Source organism: Macaca fascicularis, chromosome 16 (genome assembly GCF_037993035.2).
Source record: "Macaca fascicularis isolate 582-1 chromosome 16, T2T-MFA8v1.1".
NCBI classification, from domain to species: Eukaryota; Metazoa; Chordata; class Mammalia; order Primates; family Cercopithecidae; genus Macaca; species Macaca fascicularis.
In genome coordinates this window covers 61,440,998-61,457,809 of record NC_088390.1, presented here as the reverse complement: position 1 = coordinate 61,457,809, position 16,812 = coordinate 61,440,998, and the positions used below count along the sequence as shown (strand labels likewise).

The 16,812-nt window shown below is 56.6% G+C and overlaps 2 protein-coding genes and 1 pseudogene across 9 annotated transcripts in view; 1 reads left to right on the top strand and 2 right to left on the bottom strand.

The window, feature by feature from the left end:
* Nucleotides 1-1,760: 1,760 nt before the first annotated feature.
* LOC141408814 (peptidyl-prolyl cis-trans isomerase A pseudogene) lies at nucleotides 1,761-2,658 on the bottom strand (annotated as a pseudogene).
* A 2,735-nt stretch (nucleotides 2,659-5,393) lies between these two features.
* GJD3 (gap junction protein delta 3) lies at nucleotides 5,394-9,429 on the top strand. Of its 2 annotated transcripts, none has more exons than XM_045375980.3 (2): nucleotides 5,394-5,493; nucleotides 6,280-9,429. In XM_045375980.3, the coding sequence occupies exon 2, from the start codon at nucleotides 6,284-6,286 to the stop codon at nucleotides 7,163-7,165; it is 882 nt and encodes a 293-aa protein (XP_045231915.1). In that variant the 5' UTR covers nucleotides 5,394-5,493; nucleotides 6,280-6,283; the 3' UTR covers nucleotides 7,166-9,429. The 2 variants fall into 2 exon arrangements, with proteins under 2 accessions (XP_045231915.1, XP_005584153.1); XM_005584096.5 differs by having other exon boundaries at nucleotides 5,821-9,429.
* Nucleotides 9,430-12,109: 2,680 nt separating this feature from the next.
* RARA (retinoic acid receptor alpha) overlaps nucleotides 12,110-16,812 on the bottom strand; it is a 48,979-nt gene continuing 44,276 nt past the window's right edge. For all 7 annotated transcript variants that reach the window (XM_005584091.4, XM_005584092.4, XM_065531537.1 and 4 more), the window contains 3 exons: nucleotides 15,252-15,456; nucleotides 14,346-14,504; nucleotides 12,110-13,759 (listed from right to left, as the gene is read on the bottom strand). In XM_005584091.4, coding sequence (XP_005584148.1) covers nucleotides 13,542-13,759; nucleotides 14,346-14,504; nucleotides 15,252-15,456 — 582 coding nt within the window. In that variant the 3' untranslated portion in view covers nucleotides 12,110-13,541. The remainder of the gene's footprint in view (nucleotides 13,760-14,345; nucleotides 14,505-15,251; nucleotides 15,457-16,812) is intronic.

The following is a 16,812-nucleotide window of genomic DNA, read 5'->3' as shown; positions in this document are numbered from 1 at the left end:
GTCTCAATCTCCTGACCTCGTGATCCGCCCACCTCAGCCTCCCAAAGTGCTGAGATTACAGGCGTGAGCCACCTCACCCGGCCCCAAACCTAATATTAAATAATCATGGAGCCAAAGGAGGGAGCAAAGGCTAGATGTGAAGGCGGGTCCCAGGTGTTGAAAACGCAGGGCTCCAGGAGTCTGTAGGGAGCCAAAGGCAAGCTCCAAGGCAAGAGCCAGCAGGTGGGGCCACTCTGGGGCGGCAGAAGTCATCTGGTCTGGAGGGTTTTCAGGGCACTAGGAAGAATATAAAGGGTCAGAAGCTGCAGGCAGGTTGGGGAGGGTGCAGAAGGACTAGAAGGGACCAAGAAGAGCCAACTCTGCCACCCTCCACCCCTTCCCTCTCCCACCCAGGCACGGACCCAAGGCCAGCAGAGCTGGAGGCAGATGTTTAACATGAATCTATTTTTGAGTTCTTATTTCTGTCGAGGATGGGAAATTCTGATTGCTGACCTGAGACTGCATTGGCCACTTTAAATGCCCACAGCCCTAGAGGAGACCAGAGTCAGCAGTTGAGACCTGAGATACACAGCATTCTTACCACCTTAGGGCAGAAAGTTCCACCCACTTCATTCATTCATCCACCCAACAAACATCTACTGAGCATCCACTGTGTGCCCCCAACCATTCTAGGTGCTGGGGATGGGACAGTAAGCAAAGGACCAAAAATCCCTTCCCTGGGGATCGCCTGTGCTAATGGGAGACATGGACGCTAAACAGGATACATAAGAAAAAGATAACATTGGCAGGGTGCGGTGGCTCACACCTGTAATCCCAGCACTTTGGGAGGCTGAGGTGGGTGGATTATTTGAGGTCAGGAGCTCGAGATCAGCCTGGCCAACACGGTGAAACCCCGTCACTACTAAAAATACAAAAATACGCCGGGCATGGTGGTGGGCGCCTGTAATCCCAGCTACTTGGGAGGCTGAGGCAGAACTGCTTGAACCTGGGAGGCAGAGGTTGCACTCCAGCTTGGGTGACAGAGCAAGACTCCGTCTCAAAAAATGTGTGTGTGTGTGTGTGTGTGTGTGTATAGTTATGTAGTGGTCAGTACAAAGGAAATAAAGCTGAGAAGGGACAGGAAAGAACGGGGTAAATTTCTGCTAGGGCAGCTGGGGAAAGCCTCACGAAAAGACAGCATTTCTGTAAGGACTTTTTAAAATGTTAGGAGGGCACAGGAGACAAAACAGCAGTGTGATGGCTCAAGGATGTCAGTAAATAGAATAAATAAATAACAATAAAAATAAATAAGTGGCCAGGTGTGGTGGCTCATGCTTGTGATCCCAGCACTTTGGGAGGCCAAGGCTAGCGGATCAATTGAGCCCAGGAGTCCCAGGCCAGCCTGGGCAACATGGCAAGACCCTCATCTCTACAAATATATATACACACACACACACACACACACATATATATATATATATATATATATTTTTTTTTTTTTGAGATAGAGTCTCCCTCTGTCGCCCAGGTTGGTGTGCAGTGGCACAATCTCAGCTCACTGCAACCTCCACCTCCTGAGTTCAAGCGATTCTCCTGAGTAGCTGGGATTACAGGCATGTGCCACCATGCCCAGCTAATTTTTGTATTTTTTAGTAGAGATGGGGTTTCACCATGTTGGCCAGGCTGGTCTCGAACTCCTGACCTCAGGTGATCTGCCTGCCTCAGCCTCCCAAAGTGCTGGGATTACAGGCATAAACCACCATGTCGGGCCTTACAAATAATTTATTTTTATTTAGTTAGTTTTTATTTCATATTCATAAGCTTAATTCTGCAATCCAGCTAGGCATGGAAAGGAACAAGGAAAACATGGAACCCAAAGGGAACTGAGCGAGAGCACAAAGATTCTAGGATACTGTGAGCAAATGGGGTGGAGGGTGCTCTCCTGAGCTACAGAAGGAATGGGCTGGTGGTTAAGATAAAACACAAGTCAAACTCATGAGAGCTGTCCACAGTCAGCAATGCTAATCTTGCTGGTCTTGCCATTCCTGGACCCAAAGCGCTCCATGGCCTCCGCAATATTCATGCCTTCTTTCACCTTGCCAAAGACCACACGCTTGCCATCCAACCACTCAGTCTTGGCAGTACAGATGAAAAACTGGGAACTGTTTGTGTTGGGTCCAGCATTTGCCAGGGACGAGATGCCAGGACTGTACGCTTCAGGAAGTTCTCCTCATCCCATTTCTCTCTGCAGATGAACTTGCCACCAGTGTCATTATGGCGTGTGAAGCCACCACCCTGACCCATAAACCCTGGAATAATTCTGTGAAAGCAGGAACCCTTATAACCAAACCCTTTATCTCCAGTGCTCAGAGCATGAAAGTGTTCTGCTGTCTTTGGAAACTTGTCTGCAAAAGCTCGAAGGCGACACGGCCCAAGGGCTCGCCGTCAGTGGCGATATTGAAGAACATGGTGGGGTTGACCATGGCTGATAGTTACTGGGTACAAACACATACATGCACCCATGTGTGTCTGACATGAGCAGTGGCCCCACAATCCGATGGCCAGGGAGAGGTGTCTGGAACAGACTGGAGCGAGGCAGGATTGGCCTCTCAGCCCGGCCCCTGTCTTTAAGCATGGCCACGAATGGGGCCGCCAGCTGCCAGATCTAAGCAGGGTCAGCAACACTCAGGCTGGATGGTGCTATCAGGGAAGGACGACGGGGCCTGAGGTTGTAGTCTCTGGGCCTGGCCCTGTGGCATCACAGGCTGCAGACAGCACAGGGTGACTGTGGGCTTTCCACTTCCTGCCCCACCCTGGCCCACCACCTCAGCTGCTTTCCACTCCCGCAGGCAGACGCGGTCTGATGGGCTTTTTCCAGGTGGCGCCAATGGCCTCACCCAGCAGGAGCCACAGGATAGGACAGGGTGGGGACCATTCCTGGACAGTCGAGGGAGATGAGGTGTGACCCTGAGCCCCTGTGGCTGGGGGCAGGGGGCGGGTAGCAGCTTTGCCGGGGGCAGAGGGAGGTCGGGAGGGGGAGGTCAGCAGCGCCCCCAACCCACATCCTGTTTTCAGAATCTGGGGCCCCAGCATTGCTTTTTCCCTTGGACTTTCTCCAGGGCAGCGTCCCCCACCCAGGCCCACTCCCAAGGGAAGCCTGCACGAGGGCAGGAGGGTTCCCCACGCAAGCAGGAGTTCACCTAGAGTTTTTCCAGCACAGCTGGGCCCCTGAGCCAGAGGGAGTGGAGGGTGAAGGGTATATGCCTTCCCCTTCCTGAAAGTGGGCCTGGGAGTCTGCGTCAGCAGATGGAAAACCACACAGGCACCCATGGCTGACAGGGAGAGGAACTGTGTGGCCAAGAAGGTGAGTCCTGCTACCCTTCCTCAGAGGGACAGGCATGACCTCCCCCCAGTGCCTACACCCACCAGCCCCACACAAGGCTGGCACAGAGGCAACCCCTGCTGGGGACTATCAGGCCCTGGGATACCACCTGGGAAGCCCAGCCAGGCTGGATGGAGGACAATTCCACGAAAGGCTCAAGAGCTTGGGCTCAAGAACCAGTTGGGCCTCGTGTAGGCTGGATCTGCTATTTACCAGCTGCGCGACAGCGTGCAAGTGGCTTAGACCCTCTGAGTCTCAGTTTCCCCTGGTGTAAATAGTGCCCTCCTGCCACTATTGACAGAGAATTGAATGAGCTCGTTGGCATATGGAGTTAACGGGGCTCCACACAGGGCCTGGCCTGGCAGGTGCATAGGTGAGGAAGGTTGTGCTATGCACTCAGGCGGACCCCTAGGAAGGCAGAGCAGACAACCAAACATCTCAGCCTGGGAGCGAGCCCTCCCTGACCACTCAGATTGCCGTCGGTCACCCTTACTCCTTTCTCTATAAAAGAGCTTCCCCTGCCACCCGGGGCAGTGGGAGGGAACTCTCAATTCAGAGCCTCCTGGGGGGGAAGAAGTCTTCTATTTTTCACATTATAAAATAACATAAGGCCGGGCGTAGTGACTCACACCTGTAATCCCAGCACTTTGGGAGGCCGAGGCAGGTGGATCACCTGAGGTCAGGAGTTCAAGACCAACCTGACCAACATGGAGAAACCCTGTCTCTACTGAAAATACAAAATTAGCTGGGCGTGGTGGCGCATGCCTGTAATCCCAGCTACTGGGGAGGCTGAGGCAGGAGAATTGCTTGAACCCGGGAGGCGGAGGTTGCGGTGAGCCGAGATCGCGCCATTGCACTACAGCCTGGCAACAAGAGCAAAACTCTGTCTTGAAAAATAAATAAATAAATAATAAAATAACATGTTAGGCTGGGTGTGGTGGCTCATGCCTGTAATCCCAGCACTTTGGGAGGCTGAGGTGGGCGGATCACAAGGTCAGCAGTTCGAGATCAGCCTGGCCAACATGGCGAAACCCCATCTCTACTAAAAATACAAAAATTAGCCAGGCGTGGTGGCACGCGCCTGTAATCCCAGCTACTGGGGAGGCTGAGGCAGGAGAATCGCTTGAACTTGGGAGGCAGAGGTTGCATTCAGCCAAGATCGTGCCACTGCACTCCAGCCTGGGCGACAGAGCAAGACGCTGTCTCAAAAAAACAAATAAAATAAATAAATAAATAAATAACATGTTCATTATAGTAAAGTTGGAAATTACAGAAAAGTGGGAAGGAACCCAAAGATTTTATTTAACTGCCAAAGCCAGGCACTTGGGATATTTTAATGGTTTTCCATATGGGATTTTTTTTTTTTTTTTTCAGGCACGAGGGTTTTTTTGGTTCTCTGTCATATGGTTGGGAACTCAATATTCAGAAGTAGAGAATCCCAGTTACTCAGGAGTCTGAGGTGTGAGGATCACTTGAAGCCAGGAGTTTAAGATCAACCTGGGCTACTTAGAGAGACCCCGTTCCAAAAAAGATGTAGAGCTGGAAGGAAACTTGGGGGTCAGCTGGTCTGGCCACCTTGGTTGACAAGGCAGGAAAGCCTGGCTCAGTACCGCCGAATGACTTGTCCAAGGTGAGCGGTGGCAGAGCTGGAACCAGAAGCTGTTAGATGTTTGCTGCCCCTTAAACTCCAGCAGCAAACCTCCCTCTGTCCCCGAAGACCATCTTCACAGGGCATGGTTAGTGCATAGTGGATCGAGGCTCCAGGCTGAGGGTCTCTCTGGGAAGGGCTTCTAGGAACCCCCCAGCTTCCTCCGTAAAGGATGTGGCTCTGGTTAACCCCCTCCCCCATTTCCAGATGGAAATTTAGCTATGGGGTGGGGGGCCAAAAAGTGAGGGCCACAGAGCCCAGCAAGGGGCGTGGCCCGTGCCTGTTCCCAAGGGCGGAGCCAGTCAGCAGGGTCACCCTGTTCCTTTAAGAGAAGGGGGAGCGCTAACCCCTCTCAGCCATCCTGTCCTGTCCTCCATCCTGGCCAAATCCGAAAGGGAAAATGAAAGAGGGAGAAGGAGGCGCCGGTCCCAGCCACCTCCCAAGGTCCCTGGCTCAGCTCTGACACCCCAGTCCCGGCCCCAGGGTGAGTGGGGTTGGGTGATGGTTTAGGGGCACCAGCGGTGTGTGGGGACCTGTGTGAGTGTGGGGTGGAGAGGGTCTCAGGAGATGTGGAGGCTGGAGGCACAGGAGGCTGGGGAGGAGGGAGAGGCCTGGCTCCGCATTCCCACCACGCTGGGGTAGGAGAGCAGGGACACCTCTGACAAGGGACCCTGTGACAGTTACGAAAGTGGGGTTGCCTCTGTACCAGCCCCCCACACTGAGAGGAGTTCACTGCAGTGAAAATGGCGAGAGAAATGGTGGGCCGAGAAAGGAGTGGTCTCACTGCCTCCGCCACTCCCACTCCTCCCAGGGGCACCAAATTGGGTCTGGAGGCTCGGGGTTCGAGGCTCCACTCTTCCCACAGCATCCTTGACAGCTAAGGGCACCGCTGGATTTCCGCTTCCACAAGGCAAGTCAGGGGCTGGCCCAGCTGATCTCCAAGGTCCTTCCTAAGAATCTGGGATCTGGAGGATCCCAGGGTCGAACGGAGACAGCACAGGGGGTGAGGCTAAAATGCAAATGGGGGCTCCTCCCCAGCACCCATCGGCCCCAAAGAGAAGGGAACCTATAGCTGAGCGTCGCCTGCTCCCCTCGGGCCCTCCCGTGGCCCTCCCTTTCACACTGGTCTCATCGTTAAACCCGGGCCTCTCCCACCCCACTACTCACCCTGAAGTCAGAGAAGGCCCAACGGACCCCACCCCGATGGGCGCGGAAGGGGCGGGGGTCTCTGACCTGCCCCATCCCCTGACTCCCCGCCCCGCGTCCCCAGCGCCATGGGGGAGTGGGCGTTCCTGGGCTCGCTGCTGGACGCCGTGCAGCTGCAGTCGCCGCTCGTGGGCCGCCTCTGGCTGGTGGTCATGCTGATCTTCCGCATCCTGGTGCTGGCCACGGTGGGCGGCGCAGTGTTCGAGGACGAGCAAGAGGAGTTCGTATGTAACACGCTGCAGCCGGGCTGTCGCCAGACCTGCTACGATCGCGCCTTCCCGGTCTCCCACTACCGCTTCTGGCTCTTCCACATCCTGCTGCTCTCGGCGCCCCCGGTGCTGTTCGTCGTCTACTCCATGCACCGGGCCGGCAAGGAGGCTGGCGGCGCTCAGGCGGCGGCGCAGTGCGCCCCTGGACTGCCCGAGGCCCAGTGCGCGCCATGCGCTCTGCGCGCCCGCCGCGCGCGCCGCTGCTACCTGCTGAGCGTGGCGCTGCGCCTGCTGGCCGAGCTGACCTTCTTGGGCGGCCAGGCGCTGCTCTACGGCTTCCGCGTGGTCCCGCACTTCGCGTGCGCCGGCCCGCCCTGCCCGCACACGGTCGACTGCTTCGTGAGCCGGCCCACCGAGAAGACCGTCTTCGTGCTCTTCTACTTCGCGGTGGGGCTGCTGTCGGCGCTGCTCAGCCTAGCTGAGCTGGGCCACCTGCTCTGGAAGGGCCGCCCGCGCGCCGGGGAGCGTGACAACCGCTGCAACCGTGCACACGAAGAGGCGCAGAAGCTGCTCCCGCCGCCGCCGCCACCTCCGCTGCCGACCCTGCCTTCCCGGCACCCCGGCCCCGAGTCCTGCGCCCCGCCCGCCTATGCGCACCGGGCGCCAGCCAGCCACCGCGAGGGCGGCAGCGGCCGCGGCAAGGCGTCACCGGCCACCGGCCGCCGAGACCTGGCCATCTAGGGGCGGGCCCCGCCTCGCGCGGGCTGGACGGCGAGGGCCGGACCCCGCCACCTCCGCCGCCCGCACCGCAGAAACCGGAAGCTGCTTTCACCAGAGCTGTGGTGGGACTTGCCCTGGCAGGAGACGCGCTGTGGGGACGGCCCGCGGGCGGCATCGCACTTGCCTCGTACTGCCTCCCAGTGGATGCCGGCAGCACCTGGGGCAGGCCGAGCTGGGGGCGGAGAATGAACTCAGGCGGGTCCTGGATGCCACCACCCAGGTGGAAAGGAAGGAGACCAGGGCCCTGAGAGAGAGTGGACCGGAGGGGGAGAGCAGAGCGGAAGGTGGAGGGTGGTTGTTTTACTGGGGACAAAAACAACTGTGATGCCAGCATTCTCAGGCACTCTCTGTGTTCAGAGAGTGGTCCCCGTGTGGGCTCTCTGTGAATGTGCACACACGGACACATAAGCACTGCGAGCTGTGTGCACGCGCACCTGTACACCCTGTGTGAACACTGTGCATGTGCGCGCATGCGTACACCCTGCGTGAGGCCCACTTGTGCACACACACGAAACCCTTCCGGGTGAGCTGTGTGCACATGCACATAGACACATGTATGCCCCGTGAGAGCTGTGTGCTCACATCCTTGTGAGCTTTGAGTGCGTTGTGCACACACGCACATGTGCAGCCTGCTTGGGCTGCGTGTGCACACCTGTACACAGAAACATCCTTGTGCACTATGTGTGCATGTGTACATCCTGCGTGACCTCCGTGTGTGCACGCGTGTGTGTGTGATCTCTGATATGCACTGCAGGGGTGGCCAGGGTCCGATGTCAGCAGCAGACACAATGGCTCCCTCCCTACCACCCTAACCGAGCCCACCTGCCGGGGCATCACAGAAGGTCTGTCCTCCTCCCAAGAGACCCCGCCCAGCGAGGGAAGAGGAGGAGGCCTTCCCAGGGCAGGCCTCGATCCTCGGGAGCCTATGAGCACATCCTCACTGTCCGCCTTGTAGCGAGGCGGGGGCTGGGCCCTTTCATGGAGGTGGGGTGGGGGTGGGAGGCGGGCCAGAGGGCAACCCAGACATGTGTTATGCCTCCCTCCTCCATCTGCATCCTCCCCGCCGCTACTTCTCCCCCAGGCTATAAACGGGAAAGTCTCTTCTGTCCGCAGGAGAAAGCTCCCAAAACACGCGCTCCGGGCCCAGCCTTCCCTTCGGACCACCCCCTTCTTCTTCCTTGCGGGCATTGGAAGAACCGCTGCCTATGCAGCGCATCCCCCTCCTGTGTCTCCCCTCCCGTCTGCCCTCCACCTTCACCAGCCAGTGGGCTGCTCTCCATGAGATCACCCAGGACCTAACTGATAAATCCAGGGGCCATCATCGGACTGCACCTTGAGGGCCTCACCGCATCCTGCCGACCAGGCTGTGCGTTCCCCGCCATCACCCCACCCTGTCCTTCTGAGTTCCTGGCATCATTCTCAGCTCTCCTCTTGTGCCCGCACAGCAGTGGGAGGTCTTTCTGAATAGCTCCCCCGCTACTTAAACCCGGGGCTGGGGGCAGCACCCCTGCCCTCAGGTGAGTCCAGCGCCTCACAAGGCTTCCTTCTGAAGCCCTGCCCCCGTCAGGCCTCCGACCCCACAGCACCGGCTTCCAGGTGTGCTCAGAACCATAGGGAATTTTCTGTTCTAACAAGCACCAGGCCTGCTTGCTGCCAAGCGTTTGAACGTGCTGTTCCTTTGCCCAGAGCAGCCGCTGCTTCCTGCAGCCTTCTCCTCCCCTAGGTAATGCCCCTCCACCTTTTGTTGTCACTTGGGAAGAAAACAGACACCTTCAAGGAAAGGGCTTCCCTGGTAGCCCCCAACCTAAGACAGAGCTGGATGCCTGTTGCTTCCCTAGGGAGAGCACTTCTCCTGCAGGATGGCATTGCTCTCTCCCCTTCCATGGCATGTAGTTATGTGCTCACTAAATATGTGTTGGATGAGAAACTGAAGGTGTCCCCAGGCCTACACCATTGCCATGCCCGAACACTATCCATGCTATGGTGAGCACCATCTCTCTGATGACAGTTCTGTGTCCACAGCCCAGACCCCTCCACACAAACTCAGATGGGGCTGTGCGGCTGTTTTCCAGATGTATTCATTCAACAAATATTTGTAGAGTACCTACTATGTGTCAAGTGATGTTCAAGATCAGTATCATCCAATGGAAATAGCGTGTGAGCCATGTATGTAGTTTCAACTTTTTCATTAGCCACATTAAAAACGTAAAAGGAAACAAGTGAAATTAATTTGAGTCCTGTATTTTCTTTAACCTAGTATATCCAAAACATTTTCATCTTAATGCCTCATTGATATTAAAAAGTATTAAGGAGATAGTTTACATTCTTTTTTTCATTCTTCCAAATCTGCACCCACCTAGCCAATTCTTTCCTCTAGAGATTTAGCAATGAGCCGAGATAGTGCCCCTGCACTCCAGCCTGGGCTACAGCGGGAGACTCCGTCTCAAAATAAATTAAATTAAATTAAAAAGAGACTTAGCTGAGAGGGGCCACTTCTTCCTGGAAGGCGTCTGAGCCCTGCCCCAGGCCTGGTTCAGGGCCTCTGCCCTGCACTCCCATAGGCCTGTCAAGCCTGTTGCAGCCCTGCCCAGGGGACATCCGGTCACCTTCCTCTGGCTCAGTCTCCCTGCGGAGGATGGGCCCTGGCTCAGTGCAAAGCGCATCAGCCCTGGAGGACCATACTCCACAGCAGTGGATCTCAACTGGGGGTGATTTTGTCCCCTAAGGGGACATTTAGCAATGTCTGGAGACATATTTGGTTGTTACAGCTGGGGTGGGGGAGAAGCACCAGTAGGGTTTCACGGGCGGAAGGTTGGAGATGTTGCTTAGCATCCTGCAATGCACAGGACAGCCCCCACACCCTGGCTCAGATCTTCACATTGGTGCTGATGCTGAGCAGCTCTGCTCGACAACAGTGAACTGTCGAGCACTGAGAACAACCCCAAGAGGGGTTCCCAACAGCAAAGGCGCTACCCCAGCGGGCACTTTGTAAATGTGGGGGCCACTGCTTTGTTTTGACAATGATGGGGGACCCCATTGGCATTTAGTAGGCAAGGGCTATGGACGTCAAGATATCCTCTCAAAATAAAAACCTGCCAGGCACGACTTTATTTTTATTTTTATTTTTTGAGACAGGTCTCCGTCTGTTGCCCAGACTAGACTGCAGTGGTGTTATCACGGCAGCCTCAACTTCCAGGGATCCACCAACTCTCCCACTTGAGCCCGCCTAAGTAGCTGGGACCACAGACGCACGCTACCAGGCTATGCTAATTTTTGTATTTTTTTTTGTGGAGACAGGGTTTCATCATGTTGCCCAGGCTGGTCTTGAACTCCAGGACTCAAGTGATCCGCCAGCCTCTGCCTCCCAAAGTGCTGGGATTACAGGCGTGGGCCACTGCACCTGGCCTCAGACACAACTTTAGAATGTCCAACTGGATATTGGCATAAGTGAAAAACCTGGGCCCAAATCTCATTTTACATGTAAAACATTACATGTAATGTTTTGGGCTTTTTTTGGACTTTTTGTTTGTTTGGGCTTTTTTTGCATAGTTTTATTATAAATCAAACATGTCGATTTTTATCCCAACATCCACCCATGCTCTTTAATCTTCCTGGGCTTCTTGTACAGAATGGCTTCCAACCTTCTTTTAAATTTAAATGTAGTCATTCAAAAGAGGGGCAAGCATTAATGTATTGAAACACATAGCACTGCCCCTCAATTTATCCTTTATGATACGGTTGTGACAACATATTGATTTGTGAAATCACTTGTACAGGTACAGTATGTTAAATATCATTTCAGACTCAAAGAAGTTAGAAAATATTTACTGGAGGAAAAGCGCCTCGGTCCACACGGTTGCCTCCAGCCTGGCGCGGCCGTTGAGTCAAGCAAGGCGCTGCCGCCACCTAGTGGTTAACGTAGAAATGGCAGGCAACCCCTAGCAGAAGGAACCCTTTGCCTTACCCCACCCCCTCCAGACCCCCACACCACTTGGAGGCAGAGGGCTGGGCTCCTAAGCTTCCATCCCAATCCTGTGTTCTTGTTAGGTTTCTTTCTTTTCTTCTTTTTCTTCTTCCTTCCTTTCTTTCTTCTTCTTTCCTTTCTTCTTTCCTTTTTTTTTTCTCTCCTCTCTCTTCTCTTCTTCTTCTTCTCTCTCCCCTTTCTTTCTCTTTTTTGAGATGGAATCCTGCTGTGTCGCCCAGGCTGGAGTGCAGTGGCGCGATCTCGGCTCACTGCAACCTCCGCCTCCCAGGTTCTGCCTCAGCCTCCCGAATAGCTGGGATTACAGGCGCCCACCACCACGCCCAGCTAATTTTTTTTGTATTTTTAGTAGAGACGGCGTTTCACCATGTTGGCCAGGCTGGTTTTGAACTCCTGACCTCAAGTGATCCGCCCACAGCCTCCCAAAGTGCTGGAATTACAGGTGTGAACCACTGTGTCTGGCCTCTTGTTAGGTTTGTATGAGTCCCTGACCCCAGCTCCTGTGCCATCTGTCATTGCTGCTGTGATGGTCAAGGCTGGACCCAGCTTCTGGCTTCCTAAGGACCAGGAATGTCTAGGGGTGGGTCCGGCTTCCTCCCTCAGACTGGGGGTTCCCTGAAGGTGGGGGCAGCTTTCCTCCTCTCCCCTCCCACTCCCAGACTGGGGCTCCTTGACATGGGCAGTGGCGATCTCCAGACTGAGGGCTTCCCAAGGGGCAGGACCTTCTCCTTCTCAGCATCTCCAAAGACCCCAGCACAAGGTAAGCCTCAGAAGGCAGCTTGGAAGGGTGCCCTGGCCAGCCCCTTGGCCCCAGTGCTCATTCCTGACCATCACAGGCCCAGAGTACATGAGGAAACCTATTCCGAGCCCCCAGCCCAGACGCCAAGAAGAGGGGGTGGAGGCAGCAAGGCTGGAGGCATGTGTAGAATAAATAGAACTTTATTCTTTATCCAGTAGATCTCAGTGGAAAGCCCAACAGTAACAGGTGCACCCACGGGCTCCAGGGGAAGGGCCCCAACCCCTGGTGGAGGTCAGGGCAGAGCCGGCTCCCCCAGCCAGGGGTGCAGGGGTGAGGGGAGACCCCCTGTAGGCCCGTCCTGCGGGGTAAGGAGGGGGCACGGGGATGGGACAGGGGGGAGGTGGGGGGCAGGCCAGGGAAATGGAGGAACTCAGGCCAAGTGTGTGTCGGCCCATCTACTGTCCAGTGTGTGTGTGTGTTTGTGTGTGTGTGTCTGTGTGCGCTCACGCATGTGTGTGGGTGTGTCTCGGGGCCCTGTGGGGGTGCTGGTGGCTGAGGCTGGGGGTGGGGGCAGCTCAAGCCCCTGGCCAGCCCCTTCACAGTGGGGGCTGGGAGGCCTGGATGATGTGGGCCCTGACGGGAGGCAGCTCTGCCGAGGAGCTGGGTCTGTGAAAACTCCGTGTCCTGGGGCCCCTGCTCGGCCCCTGCTCCATGGCTCATGGTGGGTGCAGGCAATTGCCAAGGCCAGGAGCCCGTCCTTCCAAGGCCACCCCACACCGTCCACACCCAGTGGTCAGGCAGAAGGAGAAAGGGCCTGGCAGCTTCTCCAGCGCGAGGGAGGGGAAGGCAGGTCTTGGAAAGTTAGTACTTCACAGTTTTAAAGAGAAAACTGAGGAGGAAAAGGCTGAGGAGGAGAACTGGGGGGCACAGGGACACGAAAGGAGAGTGGGGGCCCCTTCTGAGCCACTCCCTCCCCCGGACCCACCCCCTCCAGCTCTGGATCCAGCTCCCCCCAATACACAGCACAAATTCCTTCAGTATAAATGTGCTTAAAATGAAAATTCTTATTAAAAAAAATCAAAACCAAAAAAATTAAAATAAAAACAAAACCAGCGAGAATTAATACCTGGGGTTGGTACGGCAGGGTATGTACAGGGGGAACCCCCCGCCCCTGTCCCACCCCCTCTGTCACCAACCAAGGCAGGGGGGAGGCTGAGGTTCCCCAGCTGGGGAGCAATGGCTTGTGAGTTCTGAGGATGGGGGAGCCAAGTCCTGGCATTTGCTGGTGATGAAGATGTGGTGAGCTGGGCAGAGGGGTGTCCTGATGAACACGAGGCCCCCAGGGGACCCATCCTGAGACCCGGGACCAGGGCCTCACTCAGTTCCCGGCCTCGGCCTCTGACGTCAGCCCAGGCTGTGGGAGCAGGCAGTCCACTGAGGGCCCAGGCCTCTGTCCAAGGAGTTGCTGCCTCCTCCCTCCCCGTCCCCCAGGGAAGGTCCCCAGTGCTGCCCGGGAGGACAGGTGGGGGCAGGGCTGGCAGGGGTCACATGGTCGGTAGAAAGGCAGAGAAAAGCCGGGGCGGAGGGCGAGGGTTGTGTCCATGTGGCGCGGGCGGTCACGGGGAGTGGGTGGCCGGGCTGCTTCTGTTGGAGCTGGGGCTGAGGCTGGGGCTACAGCTGCCTGGCGGGGGGGCCAGGCCACCCCCGTCCCGCCCCCCGCCCCCCGGCTGTCCGCTCAGAGTGTCCAGGCCCTCTGAGTTCTCCAGCATTTCCTGGATGAGAGGCGGCATGGAGCCCGGGATCTCCATCTTCAGCGTGATCACCCGCTCAGCCCCTGCGGGAAAGGAGGGGCAGAGCTCAGCACACCGGGCCAGCCCTCCCACCCCCGGCCCCAGCAAGCCTGGCTCCAGGTGGGAAGATCAATACTACTGATACTAGCTCTTTCTTGGGATTCAGTTCTTTGACATGAGCCAGCTCTCTTAGCCCCCAAGTCCAGAGGCTGGTGGCAATGGGGCAAAGTGGTCCTGAACTCTGGTTCCAGGGCCAGACTGCCAGCCTGGGCTGGACACCAAGTCCTGCCTTCCTCTATGCTGTGCGCTAGGGATTATCCTGACTCCTCCGTCAACACTATCGTTATCCCTGCCCCTCAGAAGGGAAACTGCAGCTCGGAGCTGTTAAGTGACCCGCACAAGGACACACACCCATGTGTCTGGTTCCAGAACCATGATCTGAACTACCACAAGGTGAGTGACACAGGCAGGTCACTAGGGGACAGTGGAGTCACTAGGGGACCTCAGCCTAGACACAGATGGGGACAGGTGTCGTATTCTCCTGGCACAAAGACACAGGGTGCTGGCTTGGATGTGGGGGCCTGGGCCAGGCCTTGAGGGCCGGCACCCCTCCAGGTCTGGGAGCCTCACCCTTGGCGCTGATGCTTCGCAGGTCAGTGATCTTCATCAGCATCTTGGGGAACATGTGGGGGCGGCTGGGCCTCCGCTTTCGCACGTAGACCTTCAGCGCCTCCAGCAGCGGCTCCTGCAGCATGTCCACACGGTCAGGCTGCTCCAGGTCCTGGCGGTCTGAGGAAGCAGAGCCACCCCCTGAGCAGCTGGGAACACAGCTGCACCCCCAGCCTCGGCCACCGGGGGGCGTGCCTGCCCAGGCCATGGAAGAGGACAGCTCGCAGGCGCCTCCCCACACAGGGCAGGGCACCGGGTCTCTGCTGCTGCAGGGGATAGAGCCCCTTAAAAGGGAGCAACGGGCTGAGGGTAGCGGGGTGCCCCAAACCCTCCCTATGAGCCCAGTTCATGGGATGGGACCCCAAATGGGCAGTGTCATCCCCAAGCAGGGAGAGGGTTCCCAGGCAGGCTCCCACTCCCACCTGTTATTCTGGAAACCAGATGAAATGGCAGAAATCACAATAAAATAGCAACTAACATGCACTGGAGCTCGCTCTGGCACCTGCACAGGGTGTTACCACCGTAATCTTCCCATCAACCTCATGAGCTAGAGACCGTTCCTGCCCCCACTGTACAGAAATGGAGGCCCAGAGAAGTTCAGCAACCTGCTCAGGCTCATGCATCAGCCAGGAAGTGACCCTGGGAGGTCCGACCCTCAAACCCTCACTCAACCTCCCTAGAAGGGGTGTTGCCCAGAAATCAGGAACAGGAGTCCAAGCCGAACACAGCCCCCTTGCTGTGTAGCTGCAGACCAGATCCTGCCCTCTAGAGAGGCCTGACAAGAGGCGGCCGGAAAGAGTTCCCTGGAAGACTCCGGGGCTACACTCCTGCCCCAGGCCCAGCCCCTAGACCCAGGCCCCTGCCCACCTCCGCAGATGAGGCAGATGGCGCTGAGCAGCCCCGTCTCCGCATCATCCATCTCCAGGGGCAGCAGCTGGTTGGCGAAGGCAAAGACCAGGTCGGTGAGGGGGCCGAAGCCAGCGTTGTGCATCTGGGTCCGGTTCAGGGTCAGCCCGTCCGAGAAGGTCATGGTGTCCTGCTCGGGTGTGTACCGCGTGCAGATCCGCAGGATCTGGGTGCAGAGGATGCACGGGTTCAGGGACTGAACCCCACCCACTCCGAGCACTCGGCACCAGCACTCCCAGAGGACCACCTGGCAGGCGGCCAGAGCAAAGCTGTCTGATAGAATTTTCTACAATGATGGAAAGGTTCTATGTCTGCACCATCCAATACCTCAGCCACCAGCCACATGCGTCTATTGAGTACTTGAAATGTGGCTAATGCAATTGAGGAACTGAATTGAGTTTAATTTTAATTAATTTAAATTTAAATAGTCACATGTGGCAAGCAGCTACTGTACTGGACAGTGCAGGTCCAGGTCATCCTGCCTCCATGCAGAGAATTTAGGAACACTGGGCTGCTGCCTACAGCTCCCAGGATGGGGCACACAACAGGTGCTCAGTAAACGTGTATTGGCTTGAACTATGTTGCAGGAACCCAGACCGCGCCTCCTGCATCCAGGGCGTGGGGATGAGAGCCCCTGCAGGCAGCACAATCTAAACCTCCCACTCATCACCCGCCTCAACATTCAGAGGCATCCACAGGGAAATGACAGTCTGCCAGGCGCCATGGCTCACACCTGTAATCCCAACACTTTGGGAGGCCGAGATGGGTGGATCACCTGAGGTCAGGAGTTTGAGACCGGCCTGGCCAACATGGTGAAACCCCGTCTCTACTAAAAACACAAAAATTAGCCTGGCATGGTGGCGGGCACCTGTAATCCCAGCTACTCAGGAGGCTGAGGCAGGAGAATCGCTTAAGGCAGCGGTGGCAGGCTGCAGTGAGCCGAGATCGTACTACTGCACTCCAGCCTGGGTGACAAGAGTGAAACTCCGTCTCAAAAAAGAAAAAAATAAAAGGAAATGATAGCCTCGTCAAATCCCAGGTTCCCCACCCTGGAGGTGACCAAAAGGGAACAGGTGGACTTGAGCCCTTGTCAGGGAGAGCCGGAAGGAGAGCGCTCCCTCCAGCCTAGGCTTTGGCAGTTCCCCCTGCCTCTTCCTGCCCCCACCCCCTGCATCCAGCCTCCAGCCCAGTCCACCCTCGGGCTCACTGAGTGCCCAGCAGTCCCCTGAGCTCAGCCCGGCCTCACAGCAGCAAGTCTTTCACTTCTTGCTCCTGAGTTAGGGTTACCCTCTCACCTCCCCCTCTACAAACCCCTAGATGTCACCTCCTCTGAGACACCATCCTTCAGGTCCAAGCAGTCATGAGCCCTCCCCCCATCTCCAGGTAGCATTGATCACAGTTTTGCAACCTCTGTTGACTTATCTCTTGCCTCACATGGAAGGTTTTCAAGAGTGGGGATGGTGGCGCGTTCACCGCTGGGTTCCCGACACCCAGTTCGAACACTGGCCAGAGGATCCTAGGT

Bases quoted from the DNA above. Each gene is read 5' to 3' on its own strand.
- GJD3 (XM_045375980.3), top strand. From the start codon at position 6,284: ATGGGGGAGTGGGCGTTCCTGGGCTCGCTGCTGGACGCCGTGCAGCTG.